The 20,815-nt window shown below is 62.8% G+C and overlaps 3 protein-coding genes and 1 non-coding gene across 5 annotated transcripts; 1 reads left to right on the forward strand and 3 right to left on the reverse strand.

Annotated features, from left to right (window-relative positions):
• Window positions 1–6,301: 6,301 nt before the first annotated feature.
• SLC39A5 (solute carrier family 39 member 5) lies at window positions 6,302–9,750 on the reverse strand. The gene is given in 11 exon segments (XM_027669275.1): window positions 6,302–6,762; window positions 6,988–7,178; window positions 7,258–7,338; window positions 7,508–7,714; window positions 7,792–7,852; window positions 7,933–8,070; window positions 8,163–8,332; window positions 8,858–9,032; window positions 9,159–9,313; window positions 9,395–9,480; window positions 9,482–9,750. Coding segments are annotated over 11 exon segments (1,686 nt in total). The 3' UTR covers window positions 6,302–6,609.
• RNF41 (ring finger protein 41) lies at window positions 9,629–20,196 on the forward strand. 2 transcript variants are annotated; one of them, XM_027669303.1, is made up of 7 exons: window positions 9,629–9,645; window positions 14,625–14,776; window positions 15,870–15,982; window positions 16,430–16,701; window positions 17,298–17,433; window positions 17,627–17,730; window positions 18,854–20,196. In XM_027669303.1, the coding sequence occupies exons 3-7, from the start codon at window positions 15,893–15,895 to the stop codon at window positions 19,203–19,205; spliced, it is 954 nt and encodes a 317-aa protein (XP_027525104.1). In that variant the 5' UTR covers window positions 9,629–9,645; window positions 14,625–14,776; window positions 15,870–15,892; the 3' UTR covers window positions 19,206–20,196. The 2 variants fall into 2 exon arrangements, with proteins under 2 accessions (XP_027525104.1, XP_027525103.1); XM_027669302.1 differs by lacking the exon at window positions 9,629–9,645 and adding an exon at window positions 12,922–13,032.
• Window positions 10,945–12,630, reverse strand: NABP2 (nucleic acid binding protein 2). The gene is made up of 7 exons (XM_027669304.1): window positions 12,606–12,630; window positions 11,997–12,090; window positions 11,792–11,930; window positions 11,631–11,702; window positions 11,466–11,547; window positions 11,277–11,343; window positions 10,945–11,164 (listed from the first exon to the last, which is right to left on the reverse strand). The coding sequence occupies exons 2-7, from the start codon at window positions 12,073–12,075 to the stop codon at window positions 10,992–10,994; spliced, it is 612 nt and encodes a 203-aa protein (XP_027525105.1). The 5' UTR covers window positions 12,076–12,090; window positions 12,606–12,630; the 3' UTR covers window positions 10,945–10,991.
• A 523-nt stretch (window positions 20,197–20,719) lies between the features above and the next one.
• On the reverse strand, window positions 20,720–20,801 carry TRNAS-CGA. Its single transcript has one exon. It is a non-coding gene; the product is annotated as a tRNA-Ser (tRNA).
• Window positions 20,802–20,815: the final 14 nt, after the last annotated feature.

The raw sequence follows: 20,815 nt of genomic DNA on the forward strand, positions 1-20,815 counted from the left end.
GGAGAACAAGATTGGGCAGGCCAAGCGTGGCCCGGCGGGCCAAGAGTTCGGCGCTTTCCCCCTCTCGCCGGGTGCCGGTGCGGTGCCAAAGCTGTTCCTGGCAGTGCCCCTCCCGTCCCCTGCCCCTTCCCAATCCTCTGTGTCCCCTCGGTGGCCGGGCAGGAGGCGGAAGAGGCAGGATTTGGGCTGGGACAAGGCAGGTGCCACCACCCACCACCGGTCTCCCCCCAGCCTGGGGGGTGGGGTGAAGCCGTTCCCGGTGTTTCCCGGTGCCCTGTGCCAGCCTCCCACCCTGCTGGGATGCCCCCGGGGCTGCCATCCGGCTGGGATGGGGAAACCTGAACTCTTGGTGGGACGGGGGGGTGGGAATTTGGGAATGGCTGGCCAGGGTGGGGGTCAGCTCCTGGCCAAGTGCCGCTGTCACTGCTCCTCTCGGAGTCGCTCTTTCCTCCTCTCATCCTTCGAGTCCAAACACTTGAACCAAGATCTACTGTACCTGGGGACACTAAAATATCCTTTTGGCAGCTCATTTCTAGGGAAAAACGGGTGCTGCTGCCCGAGCCCGGCCGCGGATGCGCCACTGGAGCCTCCTCCCCACACCAGGCACTTTAGGGATTCTGTTGGTTGTTGGTTTTGATTTTTTCCTTGGCAAATTGTCAGATCCTAAAACGATTCTGCTTTGAGTTTCCCTTCCCTGGTTTGTGTGGCTGTTTCCATGCGAGAGTCAGTGTTGGCTGGTTGTTTTTTTAAAAAGAGATGAGAATTATTTATAGAGAAACGAACATTTACCTTTAAAAAACAACAAAAACCATAAAAAAAAAAAAAATCAATGTTTTAGCCTTTACTAAGGAAACAAATGCACTTCTGAGTCCTTATTCACAACCCTGAGTAAGTCTGTGTTGCTTTTTCGGATGCAGCATCCTGGCAGATTTCGTGGCACGTGTGGATGTGGGTGGGATCGTTGTTTTTTGGTTTGGGTTTTCCTTTTTTTCCTTTTTTTTAATTTTAGAAATCCTGTTTATGCTGCAGGTTCGAAGCATTCGAGAATGTTGCACTGTTGTTTTTTTCCGTTGATTTTTTTCCTTTTGTTGTTGTTTTTCCTTCTGAATTACTGTAACAGTATCAAAAAACAATGTTTTCCTCCATATCACGAGTCTGTTCAAAGCCAAAGACGGGGATGCAGAGACCGGGAACGGGCTGGAATTTCAGGAACCACCCCGAGCTCCTCTCCCACTGCAGCCGGGCCCACACGGGGAGCACGAGGCTGGGGGTGTCCCAGTGTGATCCCCCCGGGATGGGAGCAGGGATAAGAGCATCCCTGAGAGTGTCAGAGAGAAAAGGGCATTTCTGTAACCAAAATTACTTCTTTTTTTGTCTTTTTTTTAGTGATTTCTAAATGAGGGTGGCTCCTGTCAGGGAGGAGTGTCAGGTGTAGGTTGTGGAGCCCGAGCCGACCATTCCCGGGAGAGGTCCCGGGGGACACTCCCGGCCCCACGGGCAGGATCCCCTCGCACTGTTTCTTTCTTTTTACCAAAGCCAAACTCTTAGAACCAAATATGAAGTTTCAGTCTTGGCCTTTGGGTGATAAGCACATTTTCTTGGCGTTTCCCGGAGGAGTTTGTCCCAGAGGGGGGAGCGGGTCCCTCCCGGTGCTCCTGCCCCCCATCCTGCACTTCACTCAGCAAAGCACTCAACAAATTTGCCCTTGGTGAGATCTTGGAGCCAGGGCCAGGCACTTGTGAGGGGCAGAGCTCTGCCTGCTCCAGGGGGATCTTCCCTTTGGATCCCCTCCTTTTAGGACAGTATCCCCAGCGTGTCCCCCTCCTCACTCCCCTCGAGCTTGAAAGGAAGTGTTGACCTTTCTACACCGGATACCTCAGTCTGGAACCAGAATGAACTCACGAAACTTGAATCAAAAGATCCTTTTGGAAGATCCTTTTCAGTATTCTACGGAGGAGAACTGGAAACAGAGACTTGTTTACATTGCTGGCGAATCCGCACTCGCCTCTTGCAGCTCTTTCCCTTTCTGGGAGGAATTTAAGCATCACTTTATCTCCTGGCTGCTTCCCTCCCCCTTCCCACGGGGCAGGAAAGTGGGGCCAAAGTCCTGAGCCGTTGCCTTCAAGGGCTAAAGTGCTTTTCCAGGCACACGGAGGGGCCGAGGCAGCGCTTCCCGGGGTCAGGGATTGGTCGGAGCGGGGCTGTGATGCTCCATCTCCGTGGACTCCATCCCTGCCCCGGGAGAGCCGTGGCCGTGCCCCTCGTGCCGTGGCCCTCGGTGTGGCCTCCTGGCTGTCGGGAGACGGGATCCGGCACCATTTCACTTGAACGTGGCTTTTCCCCCCGTTCCGTAGAGCACACGGAAAATGCTGCTTTTCCCTCACCCCCCCACCAGCCCCCCTCCCTGTGTTTTGGAGTATTATCGTGGTTTTCAGTTCCTTTGCTTAGAGGAGAGAGCTGATCCTTCTTTTGGCCTTGTTGCCGTGCTCTGACGTGTCCCCTCCGCTCAGCGACGCCGAGACAATCAATGTGATCTCCGTAAGGGCTTCTCCATCCTTTGCCACGCCACGCTTTGTGTCCTTCCCTCTTAGCCAGGAGCTTTTTCTCCCCTCCCCTGTGTCTTCTTAAAAATAGTAATAATAATAATAATAATAATAATAATAATAATAATGAGAATGGAGGGAAACGAGGTTCCAGCGGCGCATCCGTGGTCTGGGAGCAGAGGGGAGGGAATGGGGTGGGAAGGGGACGTGTGGCCTTGGGGGTCCCAGTCTTGTTCTCCTTTAACGCTGTATCGTATCGTTGACAGCACAGCTTGACAATTTAAGTAATAATCAAAGTGTTTGGTAATAATGCATTATTTTGCTAAACGAGATTTGTGATGGTTTCCCTGGTGCATTGTAAAGAGGGATGGAGGGAAACTTCCGCTGCCCTGCCCGCTCCCCCCTGCCCAGCCCCTCGTGGGCTCCCAAACCTTCTTCCCTCGGACCTTTATGCCAAAGTTGGACCATTCCTGCTCAGTTCTGCCCCTCCAAGCAGCGAATTTTTCGGCTTTTCCCGCCTCAATCTGATCAATCTCTTGGTTTGGAACACGCAGGCACCGGATCTCAGTCCCCTTCCCTGTCCCAACCTCTGGAAAAAAGGAAGTTTCTCTCCGCCCCCTTGGTCCAAAGCACTTGCTTCAAGTAATAAGCACTTTTGTTAAAGCATGAGTCTGGATTCCCTTTAGCATCCCACGGGATAGAGAGCAGCGCGAGGGATACGAGAGTGTCTTTGGCTTTATTTTTTCAGTTGGAATTTTAAAAAAAAAAAAAAAAGTTCGTTTCTAGGGAATGAATGGACAAAGGGAAGTTGTGTTTTGAGAGAGAGAGAAAAAAAAACTAAAAAAAAAATCTAAAAAACAAACAAACAAACAAAAAAAAAAACCCAACGCAACAGCACAAGTACATTTCAAGTCCCCGGGTGTTTTTGCACTGCCATTGCCCGAGCGAGGGGCTCTGAGCCATAGACCCTCTGACAAACACTGAATGTACCGGGCTCGGCCCTTCCCGGCGTTCCCGACGGAGCCACAGGCCCTGAGCCAGGAGGAGAGCCTGGGGGGTGTCTTTGTTGTCGCTGTTCCCCAGCTGCAGGCACTTGGAAACTTAGTTCTTTGGGGAAATGTGTCCCCTGTCCCGCTCCTGTTCCCTCTCCCATCCCTGTCCCATCCCTCTCCCATCCCTGTCCCATCCCTCTCCCGTCCCTTCCCCATTCCTCTCCTGCCCTTTTCCCACCCTTCTCCCATCCCTTTCCCCTCCCTCTCCCTTCCTCCCGTTTCCTCTTCCACCCCTCTCTCCTCCCTTCCCCATCCCTCTCCCTCTCCCCTCCCTCTCCCGGATGGAGCGAGGATCCCCCTCCCCAAACTCAGATGAGCAGCCCCATCGGCCCCATCCCGGGGCTGGAATCTGGCAAATAAAAAAGTAGCACTAAAAGCCAAGAAAAAAAAAAAAAATCTCCAAAATCGTGGAATAAGTTTTGGTTTTGTTTCTGTTTGGGTGTTTGGAGCACCCGGAGCGTGGCGGGGTCTGTGCAGATCCCAGTCCCCGGCGCGGGGGGAGGAACAAGGAAAACCCAAAACAACGAACGCAGAGTCCCAGGAAACAACCTTTTTTCCTTGATTTTATCCTGACGTTCCGTGGGGCCTGAGGAGCCCCCCTGGCTCCCTGGCAGCACCCCCCCGCAGCAGGGGGACCCCGGGGTCCTCCGGGTGGGAATGCCGGGGTCGGATCCGTGCAGCCCACGCTCACCTTTGCCTTCAGTGAGAAACCAAAGGAAAAACCAGCCCCTTCCAGAGGATCCCGGCGTGGACACGAGGGATTCCTTGGTTCGGGCTTTTGTTTCTTTTTCTTTGCCTTTTTTTTTTTTTTTTTCCCCCCTCCTTTTCTTTCTGTTCTTTGTTTTTCTCCAAGGACACAAGGAGCTCTTCAATCCTCTTCTCCTGGCTGGAATTTTCTGGGCTCGGCAGTGAAAGGAGATTAAAACCCCCCCCCAAAAAAAATAAAAGCCGAGACTCACCCGAAGCATCACCGGGAGCTCCGGGTAACGTACCCACGAGGCGGGAATGGCTCTGGAGCTGCCCTGAAATCCTTGGAATTGCGGCGCGAGGCTGGAGGGGACGGAGCCGGAGCCCCCGCGGGGCGGTTGGGGATGGGGGACGCGTCTCTTAAGGCATCTGTAGCAACTCTGTGTCTTTAATATCCTCCGTGTCAATGCTGCACCTCTGTATTTTATGCACATAAATGTTCCTTTGGTGGCGACAGGACAAACCTCATCACCTGTCAGGTACAGCCGACTCCTCCGTGTCCCGGCCTCCACGGCCCCGGGGCCTCGTCCCTCTTCCCGTGCTGGGGGGGAGAAAGAGGGGGAAGAGAAAAAAAAAAAAAAAAAAGAGGAAAATAGCCTTACTCGACCCAGTCGTATCGATATTGTTCGTCAACTTGAAAATAATAAAGGAAACGCATGGAAACCTCCGGCTGAGCCGCCCGCGGCCTGGGTGTGGTGTTTGGAGAACCGGGGTGTGAGGGGCCTCCTGGTGGTGTTCCCGGACTTTTCGGGCTCCTCTGGAGCTGCTGGTGGGCCTGGGCCTTCCTCCTGTCCCTTCTTTTTCCTTCTCTGAGCCCTTCGGGAGCGGATTCCTGATGGCTTGGACAAAACTGCCGGTTCTTTGGGGCTCGGCATTTGGATTTCAGGGGTTGTTGGTGTCGGAGCCGGGGGGTGCCAGGGGTCCCACTGTGCTGCTCTGCCCACTCACAGCCCTGTGCTGGTCCCCTCGCCCTGGGAACGAGCTTTCCCAAGCTCTGCCTCGGCTGAGGACATGGATGGAGCCCCTGGTTGGGTGGAAGGAGAGGCCAGAGGCATGGGGGGTCTGGGACCCCTGAGCGGTCCCACTCCTGCTGTGAGACAGGATCCCAGCCCCCCAGAGGGATTCCAGCCCCCCAGAGGGATTCCAGCCCTCCCAGTCTTGCTGTGGGAGGGGGTCCCAGCCCCACTATGGAATGGGTCAAGGGCTCCAGGCATTCGGATCCTGGCAGCATCTTTCTGAATTTTGCACTGTGTGAAGTGTGACCAGTTTGGGGGTGGGAGTGCAGAGCAGGGCACGGGTCGGTCACAGAGGGCTCGGCCCCTTTCCTGCCACCTTCGCCCCATCCCACGGGTGCTCCAGGTCTGACAGCAGAAAATATCCCGGAGAAATCCCGGGTAACATCCCTGCTGGGCTGTGTTTGGTGCCTTCCTGCCCCCGCAGTGTCCGGTGCAGGGGACATGGGTGTGACATGGAGGGGCTCGGGGTGTCCCTGTCCTGCTCCTCGGGCACCCCTGGAAGACCCTGCAGAGTCTGAAGCCCACCCTGGCCCCCCGTGGGGCTGGGCTGGGACATCACCCACCTGTGGGGTGATTGTCCCCCTGGCTGCCCCAGGGTGCCCAAACCCCAGGTGCTCCAGTCCCTGGATTTGGCTGTTTCAGACCTTTGCAGGGAGTGGAGCTCAGCATTCCCTGGAAAGGGCCTGAGCTTGTTCCTCTCCCAGCTCCAGAGTTCCAGTGTGAGCCCACCCCCCGGCTCCCCGAGCCTCCTGAGCAGTCACTTTTTTCTCAGTTGTTCTGTATTTTCAGAAATCCTGCATCACCTTCGGGGAGGAGGAAGGGGAAGGGAGGGAAGGGAAAGGAACTAAAAAGATACTGAAAAAGGGGGAGAGGGAAAGACAAAATCATTCAGACTTGATCTATTTTCTACCGTGTGAGCTGCAACCAAGTCCTGTTCTTCGTATTGTGGCTTTGAATCAATTATGTTTATTAAAATGCTATTGCTTCTACGGGCTGTTGTCCTTCCTCTGCCTGGTCTGGGAGGACGGGAAGGGGAACAAGCTTGGATTCAGCCCCGGAGCCGGGTGTGTGAGCACCCCACTGCCCCCACCCAGGGGGGCTGAGGGGACCCCCGAGTCCCACCCCACAGGAGGCTGAGCCTGAGGCTCCCGAGGCAGCGGATGCCGCTGAGGGTCTTCAGGAGGTGAAAAAATCCGGTCCTGGGGGCACGTTGGGCGTCCTGCTGCCCGGTCCTGGCCCCGGCCGAGCCCCTCAGAGCTGCAGCCAGGCGCGAACGTGCCCCTCGGCCAGGGCGATGCCCAGCATGATGCCACTGCCCAGCAGGAACCCCGCGTTCTGCAGGAGGAAGCGGCTCCAGGTGCCCTCGCCGGGGCCCTCGGCGGATCCTCGCAGAGCCTCGGGGAGCTGGGGCAGAGCGGGGGCTCAGCAGGAGGCTCACACCCCCTAGACACCCCTGGACATTCCCAGACAGCCCCGGACAGCCCCGGACACTCCTGGACAGCCCCGGACAGCCCTGGACAGCACCAGACACCCCCCGGACACGCCCCGGACACCCCGGACACCCCAGACAGCCCCAGACACCCCCCGGACACCCCCGGACACCCCCGGACAGCCCCGGACAGCCCTTACCATGTCGGCCAGGGCCACATAGAGGAAGATGCCGGCGGTGGTGGTGAGGACCCAGGGGGTGAGGGGGGTCCCGCTGTGCCCCACGGCCACCCCCGCGACCACGCCCAGGCAGGAGAGCAGGGCCGAGAGCAGGTTGAGGAGCAGGACGGAGCGGGGGGCGGTGCCCGCCCGCAGCAGCACCGCCAGGTCACCTGCGGGCAGAGCGGGTGGGTGGGTGGGTGGGTGTGAGGGGAGCTGAGGGGCTGCCAGGGCAGGGGGAGCAGCACTTACCCAGCTCGTGGGGCAGTTCGTGGCAGAGCACGGCCAGCGCCGTGCTGAGCCCGCTGGAGAGGCTGTGGGAGAAGGCGGCACCTGCGGGAAGAGGGTCCTTCACCCCCTGCCCTGTGCACCCCCTGCCCCCTGTCCCTGTGCCCGCCTGTCCTTCTGCCCCTGCTGCACTCTGCACCCCTTGTTCCCTGTCCCTGGGCACCCTCCGTGTCCACATCCAGGTCCGTGCCCGTGTCCAGCTCTGCCCCCTCACCGATGGCCAGCCCGTCCGTCAGGTTGTGGATCCCATCCCCCAGGACCACCATCCACACGATGTCGGTGGCCCCGGGGCTGAGGGGCAGCGCGGGGCCGTGGGAGTGTCCGTGGGGGGGCCCGTGGGGGGATTCACGGGGGGGTCCGTGGGGCCTCAGCTCCAGCTCCGGGTCCGTGTCTGGTGCCCTGAGGTGTCTCAGCTCGGCCCCTGCTGCAGGACGGACACGGGGTGGGTGTCGGGGCTGGGGGCTGTGGGCACTGTGGGGCACGAGGGGGGGGTTGTACCTCCTCGTGACGGTGCCAGGACCCCCACGGCCACACCGGGGGTCTCTCCATGGGGGTATCCCTGTGAAAGAACAGAGGTGTTGGGTACAAAGCCGGACCTGGTGGCAACCCCGTGGCCTGCCCCGTGCCCGTGGCTCTCACCGTGGCCTCCCGCCTGCGCCGCAGCATCCCCAGGAGCAGCTCCAGCAGGAAGAGCAGGTAGATGCCCCCCAGCACCGCCAGCCCCTGCAGCACTGCTGGCCCCGGCTCCGACGACGTGTCCTGGTGCCCCCCCTGGGCCTGGACAGGGGTGACCCAGTGGGTCAGGGGACCCCAACACCCCAATGTCCCCCAGGGTGCCACCTCCCCTCCACGGGGGTGGGGGTACCTACGTGGGGCCAGAGGTGGAGCAGGGCGTCCCCACAGAGTGTCCCCACGGCCAGGGCCACCAGGAAGGCCAGGAGGGAGCGGAAGAAGCTGCGGCTCAGCAGCGGGACCAGGAGCACGGCCAGGGCGGACGGGAGGCTGATGGAGGCCACGGCCAGGAGAGCCCAGCCCAGCGCTGTGGGGAGGGTCAGGGGGCACGGCCGGAGCAGGGGGGCACGGAGAGGGGGTGTGGGGATGGGGGGTCCTTGGGGATGCAGGATGGGGACCCCAGGGAGGTAGGGATGGGGACCTCAGGAATGGGGACCCCAGGACCAGGAGTGTGGGAATCTGGGGATGGGGAGTGTGAGAGGGGGGGCACTTGGGGTTGGAGGGACGATCATTGTAGGATGGGGTTGGAGGGATCCAGGGATGGGACTGAAGTGACAGGGGACCTGGGAAGCTGATGATGGAGGAGCCAGGGATGGGAATGCACGGAGAGGGTCCACAGGGTCCATCTGATGGGAGACCAGGGGCTCAGGGTGCAGGGACAGGGGGACCAGATGCTCGAGGAACCAGAGATGGGGCTACAGAGATGGGGGGCACGGAGATCAGACACTGGGGCACGTGGGGATGCAGCAATGGAGTGACAGGCTGTGGGGGGCCCGGGGACAGACAACCCGGGGCCGGGGGCCTGGGAGGGGTTACCCCGGGTTGGGGTTACCTGGCCACAGGCCCCCCCCCGGGGGAGGCAGCGTCACCTCATCGCTGTGCTGGATGCAGACGCGGCTGTCGATCTGGTAGAGCAGGGCCGGGCACAGGAGGGTGAACTGCTCCGGCGTCAGCTGCGACACCGAGTCCAGCCCGAAGTTCACCAGCAGTTGGGTCACGTTGAGGCACTGCAGGGCCGGGGGGCTGCGGTGAGCGCTGCAGGGGGTCCCGGGGGGACGAGGAGCAGCCGGGGGTCCCCCAGGCTCCCCAGATGTGGCAGCGGAGCCGGATGGTGTGACCCCCCCCCCACTCACGTCATCGTGCGGGTGGTCGGCGCTGGAGTGCTCCAAGCCCAGGACCCTCCCCAGCAGGCTGAGGGTGGGCTGGTACCGCCGGGGGGGGGCCCCCAGCACCGGGGGGCTCGGTGGGCACTGGCTTCGCCCAGCTTTGTGTCTGGGAGGGCGGGGGGCTGCGGGAGACCGGGGCCATGAGCCCCCCATCACGCCGGGGTGTGGGGCAGCCCTCCCGGGACCGGGGGGGAATCGGGTACCTGTGGGGTCGGTCGGTCGCTGGGGCGCCGGGAGCCGCGTCCCCACCGTGCTCCCAGACCGGGTGCCGGTGCCGGTGCTTCTCCTCCTGCACCTCGAGCAGGTCCAGGTGACTGACGTGGCCGTGGCCCAGCTCCTCGTGCTGGATCTGGACCACCTGGACACGGCCCAGCCCGAGGCTGCCCAGCAGCCGCGCCAGCCCCTCGAAGGGCAGGGTCCCGTTGGCCCCGTACTGCCCGAAGAGCTGCTGCAGGTAATACCCGTGCTCCTGCTCCTCGGGCAGCGGCCCCGGCGGCTCCGGCGTCCCCCTGACCCCCAGAGCCAGGAGGAGCCCCAGGAGGAGCCCGGGGGGGCCCATGGGGCCGGATCCTGGGGGCGGCGGAGCTGGGGGAGGAGGGGGACACTGGGGTGAGGGTGGTGGGAGCTGTGGGCGCCTCCTGGGACGTGGGGTCCCCCCAGGTGGCCCCCGCTGCACTTTCCTGGCACCCGTCCGTCCACAGGGAAAGCAACAGGCGGCACCAGGGTCACCTCCCAGGAAACGTGTCCCACACCGGGGCTCAGGGACACCCCGGGCAGAGGGGCTGGGATGAGGGGTGCTGCCCCTGTGCCCCCCGAGGGCTCCCGAGGCAGGAGAGGGGGGTGGTGGGGACAATGCTGTGGGGGGACATGGTGACCCTCGTCCTCGAGGGGAGGTTTTGCAACGGGGGCAGGTTTTGTGAGGGAGTTAATGTTTCACCAGGCGGGAGATAAAGCCCTCGGCACCCCCCGGCTCCCTCCTCACCCCCCACCCCACCACCCACAGCCCCACATCCCCCCACCGGCTCCCCCCTTCCCAGCAGGGACACGGGACAGCCGCACGTGGAGATGGGATGGTGGGATGGCCGCCGTCCTCTCCCACGTGGGGCCAGGACACGATGGAAAATCCTGGGAGCCAGGGCCCCACCGACCCCCCCACGGCCCCGCGGGTGCCCCCCCCCCCCAGCCCCCCCCCGCCCCCCCACGTGGGTCTCACTGTCCCCATCACCACCCCACTCGTGGGACCCCCCCCAGGCGCGGCGCTGGTATCGCCCGTGTCCCCCCGGGACCCTCCCGTGCCCACCCGTGCCCACCTGACCGGTGGTGGGGCCGGGGGGACGCGGCCCTGCCCGTCCCCGTCCCCGTCCCGCGTCTGCTGCGCCCGACCCGGGGGGGCCAAGGGTCACCCCGGAGCTGCTCCCGGCCGGCCCCGGTGCCGGGAGGGGCCGCGGGGAGGGCCTTGAGGGCGGGGGGGGGTCCGGGTCCCCCCCGTGCCGGGCAGGAGCAGGAGAGGCGTGGGCAGAGCTCGACCTTTATTAACACGCACCCCGAGGGTCCCGGGCGCTGTGGGTGGGGGGCACAGGGCGGGGGGGGACCCCCCGGCACCGCTCAGCCCTGTCCCACCCGGGACCCCCGAGCACGGGGGGCTCCGGGCCGCCCCCGCAGGCACGTGAGTGGGGGGCAGCGGGGCCCGGGCACCCCCTCCTCGCCCCGGGGGCTGCGCGGGGCTGGGGGGCCGGGCCCCCCCCGCCGTTCCCGACGGTGGCGGGGCTGGAGGGAGGAGGGTCCGGGGGAGGGTCCCCGTTATCTCTTGCTGCTCCTCCGCGTCTCTTTGCCGTTGCTGACGGGGCCGGAGGCGGGGCCGGGGTGCCCGGGCTGGCTGCGGGTGATGCGGCCGCTCGGGGGGTGCGCGGGGGCGCTGGGGGGGTGCGCGGGGCCCCCCGGGCTCAGCCCGTTCCCGTTCTGGCTGTCGGGGGCTGCGAGAGAACCGGGAGGGAAAGGTAGAGCCGCCCCTACCCCCCCTGAGCCTGGGGGTCCCACGGGGGGGATCCTGCAGCCCCAGGGTGGGGAGGGGGCTGCATGACCTACCTGGGGGGGCTGCGGGGGGGCCCTGGGTGGTCTGTGAAGCAGAAGCACTGGCGCTGTCGTTCTGGGCCTGTGGAGGAGGAGATGGAGACCCCCGTGTGCTGCAGAGCCAGGGGGCTGCCCTCGGGGGGCCGAGGGGGTCCTGGCAGTGCCAGCCCAGCCCCCTCCCCAGCCCGGGACCCCCCAGCTCACCCCTTTGTTCTGCGACTGCTGCGCCACGTACTCGGGGTTGGGCTCGCTGAAGTTGGGCACCTCGGAGTACACCATGCAGAACCTGCAGGCAGAGAGGGGCCGTGGGGTCCCCCCGCCCCCCCAAGCCCCCCCCAGCTCCGGGGGGACCCCCCAGCCCGTCCTTACTCGCCGATCTTCTGCAGGTCCCCCCCGCGCCCCGTGTAGAGGGTCAGGCAGCCCTTGAAGACGGACGCGTAGCTGAGGAGGAGGAGGAGGAGGAAGGGGAGGTCAGGGCGGGGTCCCCGCAGGGTCGGGGGTCCCGGGCGCCCCCCCAGCCCCCCCAGTACCCCTTGGTGAGGCGGATGATGTCCCCAGGCTGGATGAGGTTCCCCACATCGTCCCACACCGAGATGTTGATGCTGCCGGTCTTGTCGGCCACTTTGCACGTTCGCACCTCGTGCCCGTCCTTGGTCTTCGTCACCCGGCCTGGGGGGACACGCGGGGTCAGGGGGGCACGTGGGGACAGGGGGGACCCCCCGCCCTCACACCCACCCGTCTCCAGCACGATGAAGATGAGGTTGAGGTTCTTCAGCCCCGGCTTCACGTCCTTCACCAGCGTCTCGGTGCTCATGGTGCCGGTGGGACCCTGCGGAGGAGCGGGGGGTACCGGGGATGGGGGGACACCGGGGACAGGGGGGACACCGGGGATGGGGGGCACGGGGGGACACCGGCTGTGCCACCCCCGGGGGGCAGGACATCACTGCTGGGACGGGGAGCAGTATGTGGGATGGGGATGGGACCACCCGGAGATGGGACCAGGACACCGGGGATGGGACACCGGGGATGGGACACTGGAGACGAGACTACCGGCCTTGGGACCACCGGGGACAGCAGGGACAGGACAGCGGGGACGCGACACGGGGGAGGGCATCGCTGCCGGGGCCGGGGACCGCGGGGACGGGACCACTGGGCTGCGGGGACACCGGGGACGGGACCGTGGGAACGAGGCACCGAGCACAGGACCGCGGGGACGGGACACCGGGGGGGCATCACCGCTGGGAACGGGACCACCGGGCTGAGTGCGGGGACGCGGGGAACGAGACCGTTGGAACGGGGCCGCCGGGACACTGGAGACAGGACCGCGGGGACGGGACTACCCACGAGCGAGACTCCGGGGCCACCGGGACCGGGATCGGGAGCACCGCCCTCTCTCCCGCCCCGCCGCCAGGGGGCGCTCGCAGCCCCCGCCGCGCGCCCTCACCGGCACGCTCCCGGCAGCCCCCGGACACTGCCCCGCGCAGCCAATCAGCGCACGGCGGGCCGGGTGACGTAACGCTGCTCCAACCAATAGCGATGCATTGTGGGCGGGGCTTAGCGCGGCTCACCTCGCGGAGCCCCGCCCCGACCAGTGAGTTGTTGCTCGCGCGGGGCCAGAGCGGCGCTTCCGGCGCGGCAACTTCCGGCGTGGCGGGGCCGGGCGGGGGGGACCCGGTGGAAGCCGCGGCCGCCCCTGAGCCCGGAGCGGCCCCGGAACGGCCCCCGAGAGGCCCCGGAACGGCCCCCGAGAGGCCTGGGCCCGGCGGCCGCGGTACGTGGGACCGGGGAGGGGGGCCCCGTGCGGAGAGCGGGGCCCGTGGGCGGCGTTCGGGGCTCCCGGGGCGGGGGGGGCGCGATGCGACCCCGGTAGCACCGGGGGGAGCGGGCGGTGATCCGCGGAGAGGCTGCCGGGGCTCGAGGCTGCGGGAGGCCGGACCTGGTCGGGAGTTCGTGTGGTGGGGAGTGACCCCTCCACCCCGACCGTGAGAGCCCCGCGGGCCGGTCCCGGTGCCGCTGGAGCCCCGTCCCGGTGGGAGGAGAACCCCCGGCCGTGCTCTCGGGGCCGCGCCCGGACATCGGGAGCGAAACGACGCATCCCGGGACTGCGCCGGGGCCGGTCCCGGGGGGGATCAGCGGCGCGAACCGGCCCCGGCCCCACCGGGGCGGCTGTGGGGGAGAACACGGGCCGGGCTGGGGAAACACGGACCGGGCTGGAAGTGGCTCCCGGGAGGAATCGTCTGCAGTGAGGACAGCGACGGCCGGGGGGTCCCGGGCTCCCGGGGGGCTCCGGGTTGAGGGGGAAGCCCCCCCACCGCGGCAGCCACGGAGCGAGAGAGGAATGTGGGGGACAATCCCAAGGAATGTGGGAACAATCCCAAGGAATGTGGGAACAATCCCAAGGAATGTGGGTGGACAATCCAAAGGAACTTGGGGAACAATCCCAAGGAATTTGGGGGATGTGGGGAGCACACCTGACCCTGGTCCCTGACACAAAAGCTCAGCAGTGTTTGGGAAGCAGAGGGAAGGCAGGAATTAAGCAGCACCCGAGCTCAGCCTTGTTTTCAGGAAGGGCATTTTTTGCCATGATTTTAAGTGATAAATGTGAAAATGCCCCAAAATTCAGCAGCACCAGGGGAATTCTGGTGCCTCAGTAATAATGGTGTCGAAGGTTCTGGTGCCCAAACCCCCATGGCAGCACCACCCAGGCTATTCCTGAGCTGGTTTTTCCCCTCGTTGCCATGACCAGGAGCTCAAACCAAAATAGTTTTTCCCATTCTGTCGATTTTTCACAGCAAGAGAGGAAAAAAACCTTGGATTTGTGTCAGGAGATTTTTTTTTTTTTTAAGTGGCATTTGGGGAAACCGGTATTTTTAGTGGGATTTTGTCACTGCAGAGCTGAGGCTTTGCCCAATGGGCTGGTGTTTGTGTCCCTGCCCTGTGGATCCAGCTGGGAATGGGGCTGGAATTCCCAAAGCCAAGGGAGACAGGGATGTGGATCCGTGTCACTGTCACGTTCGGGGGGGGCACGAGGGCTCTCCAGGGCTGGTTTGGGGCTCTGAAGGGACCCTCGTTCTTCCCACTGAAATCAGAAATCCCCGGAGGCAAGGAGTGGGTTGGGATACAGTGGGAATTCTCTGCTTGGGGCCTTTGGCCCCTCGTCCCCGCCGAGTCCACGGTGGGATCGGCGCCTTCCGGGCGATCTGCGGCTCCTCCACAGGTTCTCCGTCGTTTTTTGGAGAGTCTCAAAGGCTCTTCAGAAAATTCCAGCTCCTTTCCCACGTGGCTGGAGGGGGGTGATGGGCAGGGCACAGCCTCCACCTCCTTCACCATCCTCATCCTCCCTTCTCTGTCCCCTGGGATCAGCTCTGTCCTGTCTGACTCCGGCGTGGGGCCCCCGAGGAACGTTCTGGGCTGTGGAGGAGTGAGGGGAAAGATGGGCCATTGGGAGAGTGTCCCTGCACAGAGTGAAGCCAGCCCAGCCCTGCGCCGCTCCGGGAGGAATTCTGCCACGGGAGGTAAAGCAGGGCCCTCTCACAGCCTCCCTTCTCCATGGGAATGGCTTCATTCCTTCCCCCACAGCTTTCTGCAGGAGTTCAGTCCTCCCTCCACGCACGTGGAGCCTTGGAATGGTGGCTGCTCCCGGGTCTGGGGGATTTTCTTGCTCCAAAAAGCTCTGGTTTAAATCAATATCCACGGGGAAATAGTGAGATCTTCCTTAAATTCCAGAGGTTTGACAGAAATCCTGCCAAACTGGCTCAGGAACTGCCCCTGCCTGGTTTCTGTATCTTGTATTTCACGTAGAAGGAGCCGGGCAGACCTGGGAATTCCCAGAGGATCCCTGGGACTGGCAGGGAAAGGGTTTTGTTAATGAACCTCCCGGTGAATCCAAAGCCCTGGTGGGTCCAGAGTTCTGGAGCTGCATCCTGAGAGCTGGAGGGATGCAAAGCCACCTGCTGGTGTTTGCACAGCTGGAATTGCTGCCCTGCCACGGTGGTTTCAGAGCCTCGTGAGGGCTCCCTGTGCCCTCACACCCCTCCTGTCCCTGCCAGCTCCTGTTTGGATTTGGGGTGGGGACTCCTTTATGGATCTGCAGGGCTTGGACACCGCCTTTGATGTCGTGAGAACGGGGCAGGAGGAGCAGGGGGCCCAGTAACTGCCGGGGCAGAGCTCAAGGCCGGCCCTGGCAGAGAGTGGAGGGGTTGGAGAAGGGAATTACCTGGCACTGCCATCCTTGGCAGGACGTTCCTTCCTCCCAGGGAGGAGCTGGTGCTGTTGCGTGAGGCTGGCGAGGGTCTGGCTGCACCAGGAACAGTCCCTGGCACGTGTCCCACCTCAGCAAACCAAATAAACTGTGCAAAACAACCCCCAGATCAAACCCCAACAACCACCAAGTGGAAAATTGCATCAGGATTGGGAATTTCGAGTTGGGGCAGCAGCGTTGGGGCAGCTCTGGGCACACAGAGGGGGCCAAGACCCTTTTCCCCCCCCTCATAGGGCACCTGGTGAGAGCTCCAGGTGTGCCTGGGGCAGGAGAGAGCAGGAGTTTGGGAGGCAGAGGGCTGGGATGTGCCCTGTGCAGCTCCCCTGAGCCCTCTGTCCCCTCTGCAGGGTTCTGGCACCGGTGACGAGCGATGGGGTATGATGTAGCTCGTTTCCAGGGGGACGTTGATGAGGACCTTATATGCCCCATCTGCAGCGGGGTCCTGGAGGAGCCAGTTCAGGTAGGTCCCACCTCAGCACTGATTTTGGCTGCTGGAAGGCTCTGGTGGCAGCCCCAGGCTCGTGGGTGTCTGGATCAGGTGATGGGCACCGTGCACACTGCGAGCTCCCTGGATTCTGAGCTTTCCTCGTGAAAGGTTTGAGTAGCACAGGAAAGGAATTGGCACCAGGGATAAAGCTCCGTGTTCCCAAAATCTGCTCCCCCTCCCCAGTCCTGAACACTCTCAAGTGCAGTTTGGACACAAGAGCAGAGCCCGTCTGTGTAAACACGGCCAAGGGATGTTTTAATCCGGGAAAACGATGAAGTTTAGGAGCCCGAGGGAGGCCTGGACGTGGCACTCAGTGCCCTGGGCCGGGGGGCGAGGTGGGCGTCGGGCACGGCTGGGATTTGGTGTCGGAGACCTTTTCCAGCCTGCGAGTGACCCGTGGCCGTGTCCTGCCCCCCCCAGGCTCCCCACTGCGAGCACGCCTTCTGCAATGCCTGCATCACGCAGTGGTTCTCGCAGCAGCAGACGTGCCCCGTGGACCGCAGCGTGGTGACCGTCGCCCACCTGCGCCCGGTGCCGCGGATCATGCGGAACATGCTGTCCAAGCTGCAGATCACCTGTGACAACGCCGTGTTCGGCTGCACGGCCGTCGTGCGCCTCGACAACCTCATGTCTCACCTCAACGACTGCGAGCACAACCCCAAGCGCCCGGTGACCTGCGAGCAGGGATGCGGGTGAGGAGGGGCCGGGGGGTTTGGGAAGGGGCCTGGGGTTTGGGAGGAGCATGGGGTTTGGGAAGGAGCCTGGGATTCAGAGGCCATGGTGCTGCAGAAGGGGCTGGGAGGAGCTGTTGGCTCCCTCGAGGCCCTGCAGAGAGACCTTGACAGACTGGAGAGATGGGCAGTCACCAACCATACAAAGTTCAAGTGCTGGATTCTGCACCAGGGGCGAGGCAGCCCTGGATCTGTGGACAGACTGGGGAATGAGGTGGAAAGCAGTGCCCTGGAAGGGGACCTGGATTGGAGATAGTGAGATCTCCTGGGGTGAAGTCAGAACCTGGATCAGGCCCATGGGCTGTCTGGTTCTGCTCCCTGATCCCTTTGGAGGAGGAAAATCCCCATCCCATGGCACTGTGGCAGTGGTGGTTTATTCCCATAACTCTCCCCAGACCGTCTGGCACAGCAGGGCCTTCCCACACTCCTCAGAGGTGTCTGAGCTGGTCCCACACACCCAGATCAGCTCTGGGAGCTGCTCACACACCGATGCCAAGTGCTCTGTGTGCAGCTTCCCCTAACGTGGGGCCTCCACGTTTTCTCCTAACTCTTGGCAGCTTGGAAATGCCCAAAGACGAGCTGCCCAACCACAACTGCATCAAGCACCTGCGGTCGGTGGTGCAGCAGCAGCAGACACGGATCGCTGAGCTGGAGAAGACCTCGGCAGAGCACAAGCACCAGCTGGCTGAGCAGGTGGGTCCAGCTGTGCCAGGCTCGTGCCAGGGTTCCCCTGGTCCCCATGGGGTGCTGGGGAGTGGGCTGAGTGTGGCTGGGGGTCTGTGGGTGCTGGGGTGGCACCGGGCCGAGGGCTCTGCGGGGCCGGTCTGTGCCATGGGGCCCCCACGGTGACCCCATTCCCAAATCCCACTTTTCCCTGCCGTGGCAGAAGCGGGATATCCAGCTGCTCAAGGCCTACATGCGGGCGATCCGCAGCGTCAACCCCAACCTGCAGAACCTGGAGGAGACCATCGAGTACAACGAGATCCTGGAGTGAGTCCCGGGCCTGGGCGGGGGGAGCTCCACGTCGGGGGCAGAGGGGACTGGGAATCTGCCAGCGTGGCTGAGGGACTGGGGAGGGGGTGAAGTGCCTTCTGACGAGAAGGAAATGGTTCACAAGAGGGGAGTTTGTGCTGGGGGTGGCACGTGAGCTGCTCACACAATGGGTTTGGAGTGTTATTGTTCCACCTGCATCCTGCCCACCAACAGGAAGCTGCCAAATTCCTTCCTCCTTGGGAGAAAGGCTGGAGGAGGAAGCAGCTCCTTGCTCCTCCTCTCTCCCCTCCCTGAAGGGAGGGATTGTGGAGCTGATTGAAGCAGCCTGAGATGAAAACAGGAAGGGAAGGTGGGGAAGTTCAGTGTTCCCCATCCAGGCTCACTCCCAAGCACAGAGCACCCAAAACAGACCCATTCTCCAGCTCCGGGGGAAATTGTGATTGTAGCCAGATGGGGATGGGCCTCTTCTCCCAGGTAACAAGTGACAGGACAAGAGGAAGTGGCCTCAAGCTGCCCCAGGACAGGTTCAGGTTGGAAATCAGGAATGATTTCCTCTTGGAAGGTGTTGTCAAACTAAAACACAGGAAGTTCCACCTCCACATGAGGAAGAACTTCTTTCCATGGAGGGTGGCAGAGCACTGGAACAGCTGCCCAGGGAGGGTGTGGACTCTCCCTCTCTGGAGACATTCCAAACCCTCTTGTGTCACCTTCTCAAGGTGAGAGTTGGACTGGGTGGTCTCCAGAGGTCCCTTCTGACCCCAACCAGTCTGGGGTTCTGTGACTGCAACCCCCCCACTGCTGAGATGTGTCTGGCTCAAGGGTTTGGGGCCACAGTTCCTTCCAAAGAGCCAGAGCTGGAGTCCTGGGGTGAGGGGGTGATCCAGACACAGCAAAGGTCTGGGGGCATCAGGAGGAATTTCTTCCTGGAAAGGGTGGTCAGGGAGGTGGTGGAGTCCCCATCCCTGGAGGTGTCCAAGGAAGGACTGGACGTGGCACTCAGTGCTCTGGGCTGGGGGACAAGGCGGGGATCGGGCACGGGTTGGACTCGATGATCTTGGAGGTCTTTTCCAACCTCAAGGATCCTGGGATTCTACCCCAACCCCCCTCCCCGTGTCCCCAGGTGGGTGAACTCCCTGCAGCCGGCGCGGGTGACGCGGTGGGGCGGGATGATCTCCACGCCGGACGCGGTGCTCCAGGCCGTCATCAAGCGCTCGCTGGTGGAGAGCGGCTGCCCCGCGTCCATCATCAACGAGCTCATCGAGAACGCCCACGAGCGGAACTGGCCGCAGGGCCTGGCCACGCTGGAGACGCGCCAGATGAACCGGCGCTACTACGAGAACTATGTGGCCAAGCGCATCCCCGGGAAGCAGGCGGTGGTGGTGATGGCCTGCGAGAACCAGCACATGGGCGAGGACATGGTGCTCGAGCCGGGGCTCGTCATGATCTTTGCACACGGAGTGGAGGAGATCTGAGGGATTCCGGGGATGAACCCTTCGAGGGAGAGGAGGGGGAACGTGCAGGGGGGGAGGCCCAGGGAGGCCGCTCAGAACTGCGGGCGGTCCCTGTTCACCGACGTGGATTTTAGGGAACTGTCCCCTCCGACCTCTTGGTTCCTCAGTGACACGATTATTAAACCCCTCTGGTAAACCCTGCACGGAGCTCGGCCGGCGCTGCAGCCCCTCCACGTCCCCCCTTCGCTTCCCCGTTCGTGTCTTTCTTGGACAGAAGGAGCGATGGCTCCACACGCACTGCCAGACCCCTCGGTGGGTCCCCCAAATCCCGGCTCACAGTCCAGCCCAGCCCCCCAGGACCAGCCCTGCTGCCTGGCAGCTCTCACTCATTCCATAGCCACTTCCCCCGGGATTTCTCACCCCCTGGATTTGCTCTCCGGTGTCTCTCCAAGCTTTGATCTGACCCCGCAGCAGCAGGAGCTGCTCCCCTCCTGTGAGTGGGGAAGGGGCTCATCTCGGTGTCCCCAAACTGGGCACTGCCAGTGTCACTGACCCCGGAGCCAAACAGCCGCAGCCGAGTCCCTGGAGTGGGGGGTCCTCAGCCCTGGGGACCCCTCTGTCCCCCCCTTACTCTGTGCATGCCCCAGCCCCTCTCCTCGGGAGCAGCCGTGTCCCCTCGGGCACCTCCCACCCCCCCTGGTCCTGCCCCGTGTTTGGCTCCGCTTTCTCCACTGTTGGTGTTACTTTTCCAGACACTTGTGATTGTGGTTCTGTATTTTTTTGTACCTTTTTTTTTGGCCTTTTTTTCATTTTTATTCCCCCCTTTTATTTGAGTTTCAAAATACCATGGGCAGGCAGCTCTGGCCCGGTTCCTTGAGACTTGTTGGGAATTTAATTTATTTGCATTTGTTTTGTTGTTTTTTACCATCGTTTCTCCTCCGGTGTCGGTCCCAGCGGATCGGGCGGGAGGCAGGGATTGAAGTGATCAATAAACAGCGTTCTGGTTGCTTTATCGTTGATTTGGGGGCCTCCACCTGCACCCTGAAAGCCCGGTGCTCAGTCCCAGGGGCAAACTGGGTGGGTTTGGGGGTGTCCTCCCCATCCTGGGGGGATCCAGGTATCTTGGGGGGTCCCCGAGATCAATAAATGTCACTGACGGGCTCCCACCGACCTGGGGGGGAACGGCCCCCTCCGGGGGTGTGGCTGAGTGTCCTGGGGGGCTCCAGCCACGGGGGTGGCCCTGGCCCTGAACCCCCCAGGTGTGCTCCCCAAAAAGGGTGAACCTGTCCCGCCGCTCTCACCGGTAAAAGACCCGGTGCCGGGGCTGGGAGGCTCCTCCTCGCTCCCACCGTTAAGAGAGCGGGGACTGGAGGGGGCGTTCCCGTGGTTTTCGCCGTTAAAACAGCCGGTACCGGAGCTCCCCGCTGCTGCCCCCGGTACGAGCAGGAACCGGAGCGTTGGGGGAGTCCCCGCTGCCGCCGCCGGTGAAGGAGCCGGGACCGGGGAGGGCCCCGCGCTAAAAAATACAGAGCGGGCGTCACGGACAGGATTCGAACCTGTGCGGGGAAACCCCATTGGATTTCGAGTCCAACGCCTTAACCACTCGGCCACCGTGACTCTCGCGCCTCCGT

The sequence above is a fragment of the Corapipo altera genome, unplaced genomic scaffold, assembly GCF_003945725.1.
Source record: "Corapipo altera isolate COAL_440 unplaced genomic scaffold, ASM394572v1 223, whole genome shotgun sequence".
Taxonomy (NCBI): Eukaryota; Metazoa; Chordata; class Aves; order Passeriformes; family Pipridae; genus Corapipo; species Corapipo altera.

Excerpts from the sequence above, each read along its gene's own strand:
- NABP2 (XM_027669304.1), bottom strand. The coding sequence starts at position 12,075 with ATGAGCACCGAGACGCTGGTGAAGGACGTGAAGCCGGGGCTGAAGAAC. Across the intron at positions 11,344-11,465 it reads AGCAGTCGCAGAACAAAGGG|GCCCAGAACGACAGCGCCAG; the intron begins GTGAGCTGGGGG and ends CCTCCTCCACAG. Across the intron at positions 11,165-11,276 it reads CCCCCCCGCAGCCCCCCCAG|CCCCCGACAGCCAGAACGGG; the intron begins GTAGGTCATGCA and ends GTTCTCTCGCAG.
- RNF41 (XM_027669303.1), top strand. The coding sequence starts at position 15,893 with ATGGGGTATGATGTAGCTCGTTTCCAGGGGGACGTTGATGAGGACCTT. Across the intron at positions 16,702-17,297 it reads ACCTGCGAGCAGGGATGCGG|CTTGGAAATGCCCAAAGACG; the intron begins GTGAGGAGGGGC and ends AACTCTTGGCAG. Across the intron at positions 17,434-17,626 it reads AGCACCAGCTGGCTGAGCAG|AAGCGGGATATCCAGCTGCT; the intron begins GTGGGTCCAGCT and ends CTGCCGTGGCAG.